This window comes from Schistosoma mansoni, chromosome W (genome assembly GCF_000237925.1).
Source record: "Schistosoma mansoni strain Puerto Rico chromosome W, complete genome".
Taxonomy (NCBI): Eukaryota; Metazoa; Platyhelminthes; class Trematoda; order Strigeidida; family Schistosomatidae; genus Schistosoma; species Schistosoma mansoni.
This window is the reverse complement of record NC_031502.1, coordinates 15,096,325-15,102,817: the sequence shown is the minus strand read 5'-3', so window position 1 is coordinate 15,102,817 and position 6,493 is coordinate 15,096,325. Positions and strand designations below refer to the sequence as shown.

The following is a 6,493-nucleotide window of genomic DNA, read 5'->3' as shown; positions in this document are numbered from 1 at the left end:
TAACAAACGCTTTTACATTTTGTTTAATTTACATCTTGTAAAAAGTCAGTGTGGAAGATTTATACAGACAAATTAATTTTTGGTAGATTTGTACAATGGTTAAAATTATATTCAACCATAAGAACATTTAGACGTGTGAACCAATATTCTAATCTGAAAACAGTTTTTGTTACCGAAATCTCAGTCATTTTAATATTTTTTTTTAACAGGAATCTTTGAAATGCAGAAGTTCAGATTCAGGAATACAAACAACTGCTTGCTTGTGGAGTTTATAGTTAGGTGAGCTGTGACATAAACCGATTGCAGGCACAAAGTGCTGATCAACGGATTCTGACTTAGTTGTCAAGCCTTTTTGCTCTATCTCAAGTTATCAGTCTTGCATCCCGGATGAAATTTAGTGCTTAGAATATCAAGATCCTTATAACTGAAGAAAAGCAGATTAAAATTCTGATAATATAAAATATGTTCCAAATAATCAGTCTATAAATCTTCAAACTAATTATGAATTCGATATTGATCTAATTCACCATTAGATATACAGTTGTGAAATACTTTCCCTTCTGAGATAAAAACTTCAGTTATACTATGAATTTTGTGATAACGTTATGAATAAAATCAGTTTATCTACTATTGTTTCCTTTCAGATTCCATTGAGTAGTCTGCTGAGGAGTGATATGAGAAAAGATGGGTGTCAATGGTTAGTAAATCCATTCATTAATTAAAACATGCGTATTAAATCTAAACGTACTTCACACTAGATTTGTATCGCATGCATATTTCGAACTTATCTACATTACATAAAATATAGTTTTGTTCATTGTTTGTGCGGTAGACCGAATGAGAAACTGATGAGACAAAAATCACAAACATGCCTTACAAATGCAGCTAAAGCATAAGGAAAATAATTGGTAAAAAAACGAAAGAAATTATGAATACCTTTGATTTTCGTATGTTGAAAAATTGCTTCTAAAGAATGGGTACCAATCATATCCAGATTTATCAATCCATTGTAGTCGACCAATATTGAAGTTCAGTTTAGCAAATTCCAATATATCACAAAAGGCTATTTTATGTGTAAAAATATGCTTGGGGTACGTACTACCGTATCCATGTGTCTGTGTATGTACAAACCAGCAATATTTTATGCTTTTTTTCTACTTTTACTTTATTTCCATAGTCAAAAGTTTTGAAATATGTATCTTACGCGTCGATAAACAGATAAGTACTAGGAATTTTAAATATGCTTATGTCTGAATATAAATGAATTTAAAGGAAGGAAATGCAAAAAAAATAACAATAAGGACAGTAACCATAACAGTAATAGTAGGTAGGAAAATAAATGCTTTGTAAATCTGACATAAAAAGACAGAATTAATAAAGTGGGTACGTTAATGTTAGCATAATATGAAGAAAGCTAAATAATCCCATTCAAACTACAATTAAGATTGTTATTTTCTTTCTATTTCACTCTTGTTTGTTACACTTCTTCAGTTTTTTCTGAAATGGGAGCTTTTGGTGACTTTTCTCTCTCAGTGATACTGATCATTTCATAATCTAAGTCGGAGGAAGTTTCAACTATGAACGACTCTTTGAGCTCTATAGATTCAATTTGTTTACATGCCTCACTAACTTCTACCGACAGTACATTATCCATTTTTAGAGTTTCTTTCGTTTTTGGATCCCCAGTTACAGCTGAAACGTCATCGGTTGTTAGACTGTTCAGTTGTTGAAGATCATCTGACGGTTTTTCCACACAAATCTCATCTTCTGAAGTATCAAATAAAGGTGACTCAGGATTTAAATCTATTTTTAAAATACGACCACATTTTTCACCACCTTGATATGAACTTTGTAAGGAACTACTACTCATTGGAAGAGTTATTTCTCCAGATGTGGTAGGCACAGTTGAAGAAACGTCACTTTTAAGTGTTTTTATAACTTCAGAGTACATACGTGCTTTAGATTCAGTAGCTAATAGGGGGATTTGTGCTGTAGAGAACGAACAAGAAGGTATTCTTATTGTTACCATCTTAGTGGACACTGAATACTCAGTCGAAGATATTTTAGCACTTATTTGTTCTATAACTGAACTGCTGTCATCTAATGAGTCTGTCATACAACTTCCAGGTACTGGTTTATCAAGGTGTTCATACTGTACAACTCCTGACACAGATGTAATTGAGTCTTGCTTTTCATCAGAATGCGTTGATTGAGGCTGTTTTCCATAAGTAATAAGACTGTCCCTCTCATTGAAATAGGGTTTGTTTGGAAATACTGTACAAGACTGTTCCTCCACAATAGTTCCAATGTATTGTTGATGTAAGATATCTATATGGGCAGAATTAAATTCTGTTATACCTTGATCATTTTCTCCCAGTGAACTTAATTTGTTTTCTCCTTTCCTGTTTGAAATATCTGACGATGAAGGGGAGCACAGAGAGTCAGTAACTTTACTGGGTTGTTCATGTTCGCTTTCATCTAATGAATCTATTCTGCGGGACATGGGGTCTCTCCAGTTATCGTTTACTCCGAAATTCATGTTCGGTGTTCCACTATATATACTGTTTTCATAGCCAGAAGGTACTAAAGAGTCATAGATCGAAGAAAAAATTAGTGAATCAGTTTCTTCTACTCCTGTCAGTGGATCATCGACCCTGTCTAGCAAAGGTTCTATTTCTGAACTAGAAGTTAAACTTCCTTTAGATTTTTCGACCTGTAAAGGATCACTGAGCATTTTCGAACATATTATTAAAAGTTCAGAATCCGAACAACCGGTCTGTGATTTATTTTCATCTTTTTGACTTGCGTATGTAAATGATATTTGATCATCATCTTTGGCTGAATGAAGTGAAGTTGTTGGAGATTCTATACTCTGTGAGAGTGAACGTATATGATGTTCCGCCACATCTTCGTAAATCGTTGAGATTTTTCCATAAAGAGGTGTTAGGTTATTCGAAGTTAACATTTCTGTGATCGCTGTTTTTGGTTTACCATTTATATCTATTAAATCGTTGAATTTTAGTTTAAGTTTTGAGTCAAATGGTAATGCCAAACTTTCATCGAAACTTTCACATTCTTTCTCATGACGTAGATACTCAGAAAGTGATGACGTGTGTGAACTGACATCTTCACCGCTTCCTTTATGACCACTACTAGGAGAAGTAGAATTGCTAGCACCCAATTCTTTTTCTAGTCGTTCGAATTCGCACAATGAGCTACTGGTGACATTCTCATCACTTGTTTTTATTCTTTTTTCCAAATTAATACTGGATGGAGAGGATTTAGCCCGATCATTAGAAAATTCTAACTGCTTATCACAAGAACCCTTTGAAATTTGTGGAAAACTGACATATCCTTCAATTGGTTCATGAAAGTAGCGTTGTGTTGTATTGATATGTCCTTCAGTAGTATAGATGGGTCGTGACACTGGAATGTTACTGACATCTGCAGATGTTCGTAATACAGTACTTCCTACCACAGGCTCTGATCCTAATAGGCTAGATATAAAATTTAACTGCTTTCTTTTAGGGATACTAGATACGTGAACCAAACTCTGACCAGGTGGCAACATAACATTATCATCTTTTAGCTTTATTTCCTCATCAAGAAGATCAAGATCGCTTTCAATAGACGCTAGAGTGGTTCTTGACTCCAGTAGCTGAATACTATCGGGTGCATCTACACCAAAATCATGTCCTTGAGATGATAAACTCTGAGACGGTAGCTTTTTGTCCTTCAGATTTCTCCTTATAAGTTGAGGGACAACTGGTGGTTGGTTCATTATTCCAACATTCACAACTGTCGAGTGACTGCTTAGACTAGATTCATCTGCAGTGGAACTTGTCTGTAATTCATGGTCTGGGCTGGATGAAACTTTTTTAGTGGAACTGGATAGAGAAGAGATTACATGTTCCAAATCTAAATGTTGACATCTAGATATTTCTTCTTTAGTAAAAGAGTCTGGCTGACACTCTATATCAGATTTTAACTGATTGTCATAGTTGAAGACTTGATTCGTAGCAACAATTTCAGGGATGGAGGACGGTCTAGTGCTTCCACACTCAGTTTCATCTGCAATTATTTCACGTGATGTGTTATAAGTATTACCAATTTCAAATGGCATATTGAATTCTTCAAGGCTATCACCATCAAAGTCCTCAAATTCTTCACAATCAAGCTCTATGACTTTATTCATCTGTATGTTTGATGTAGGTATATTTCGATGGGCTGTCGAAATAGTCCTCTCATCATTTTCAAAGAATTCTTTGTGTGGAGTGGTTAATTTTGTTTCTGATGCATGCCAATTAAGATTAACAAGCGAGTTTGTACCCATCAAATTCCCTCGAAATCCATAGGTTTGAAGACGAGTAAGCATTTTGGCAGACCTATCAAGGGCTGAATGAACTAATTGACTAGAATCACCATGTTCAGTTGTTTTCATCCTACCAGGACACACCATGGAGTATTCTTCTTCTTCCTCTTCCTCTTCTGTAAATTCCATAGCTACACTTGCTCCTGATGCTGCTGCAAGATAAGTCAAGTCAGCTTTTCCTGAGGACGGAGATTTACCTACAACATCTGACTTTGTAGGTGTTTCGGTTATTAATGACACACCTGACTCAAGCTGATAACTTAGTACATCCTGATCCTTAGATGAATACAAGATTTCAGTATCGTCGTTAGGTTCTTTAATAATCATTTCAGCAAAACTATCACTTATTAAGCTATTTGAATAGTCCGAAATGCTATATTCAGTATCACGTTGAAAAGTGAAATGGTCAATTAAATGTGAGCCAGAAGTCTGCGAAAAAATTCGGTCATCGGTTATTAAAGAATCTTTACCCATAACGCCCTCCTCAGATACTTCCTGAATATCATCTAAACCAACTACATTTGCAGTGTCCTGAACAATAGATGGTAACCTGTTGCTTGATCCAAGTTCATCTAATGATTTGTATTCATATCCAGAGACAGCAAGAACTGAAGGTTCAGGTATAAAGAAAGGCACAGATTCCGTAGAAACATCATGCACAGAAGATAACCCAGCCTGCTGACAGTCAGAGAACTCTCCAAGATTTTCTCCAGAGTAGGTAGTGAAACAAACGTCGGGAGCATCAACAGCAATAACACTGTCTTCTATAACAAAGCCAGGAATTTCGGAGAAAGACTCCGTTGAACGGGAAACAAATTGACTGAGACCAAGAAATAAGCCTTCAGATACCAACGCAGAATTATTTGAATCAAATAAAGACACAGAATCTAAAGGCATACGAGTAAAGTCAGAAACACCAGCGTGAACGAAACGCGAGGAAGAGGATGAAAAAGAAATATCGTTCGACAATTTGGAATGAACAAAAGAAACAACAGGCGTGGAAGAAAAACCATGACAAAATGTAACAGTAGAGGAAGAAGCAGGAGAAACAGGAGGTTCAGAGTAAGAACTAGTGACGGAAATAGCAGACGGACAACTGAAAACACTATGAAAAACAGATACATCAGAGAAAACATCTGAAGAATCGGCACAAATGCAAGAAGTCGAAGAATCTGATATGGAAAACGAACTTGAAGGATTCAAAACCAAAACATCAGAAGGAGAAGTAAAATCGGAGGAAATAACATTTCCAGAGGAATCACCAGAAAAAGTGTCACCAATAACATGACAAACATGTTCTAACAAACGTTCCCGTTCCGGTTGTGCTGCAGTCTCTGCAAGCGCCTCAGACTCCAATTCGACTGGAGCGAACACAGACACACGTTCCGATTCAACCTGTTCTACCACTTCACTTTCTGCGTCCGCTTCAACTTGCCCCAATGTCTCACCGAACACTTCGACTGCCGACTCGGCTTCCGTCTCACCTTCAAATACGCCTTCACCAACTTCACCATATTCCGCCTCCATCTCACCGACACGCTCAACCAATCGTTCCCGTTCCGGTTGTGCTGCAGTCTCTGCAAGCGCCTCAGAATCCAATTCGACTGGAGCGAACACAGACACACGTTCCGATTCAACCTGTTCTACCACTTCACTTTCTGCGTCCGCTTCAACTTGCCCCAATGTCTCACCGAACACTTCGACTGCCGACTCGGCTTCCGTCTCACCTTCAAATACGCCTTCACCAACTTCACCATATTCCGCCTCCATCTCACCGACACGCTCAGAATACCAATCGTTCCCGTTCCGGTTGTGCTGCAGTCTCTGCAAGCGCCTCAGACTCCAATTCGACTGGAGCGAACACAGACACACGTTCCGATTCAACCTGTTCTACCACTTCACTTTCTGCGTCCGCTTCAACTTGCCCCAATGTCTCACCGAACACTTCGACTGCCGACTCGGCTTCCGTGCTCCCATAGAAACAGAGAGCTATACTTACTAGATTTTGGTGTAACTTTTGGTGGAAGTGTAGCAACCTTGACTGCTAAACAAAAGCATCTTTGTATGTTGTACTATCACGAATAAGAAACTTCCAGGAACTTGTTGACGTAAAATGCTTAT

At 37.4% G+C, this 6,493-nt stretch overlaps 1 protein-coding gene across 1 annotated transcript; it reads right to left on the bottom strand.

The window, feature by feature from the left end:
* Positions 1-1,477: 1,477 nt before the first annotated feature.
* Smp_154010 (hypothetical protein) lies at positions 1,478-6,142 on the bottom strand (the record flags this gene model as incomplete). Its single annotated transcript, XM_018788693.1, has 1 exon — positions 1,478-6,142. One exon carries the CDS (start codon positions 6,140-6,142, stop codon positions 1,478-1,480), a length of 4,665 nt encoding a protein of 1,554 aa, XP_018654210.1.
* Positions 6,143-6,493: the final 351 nt, after the last annotated feature.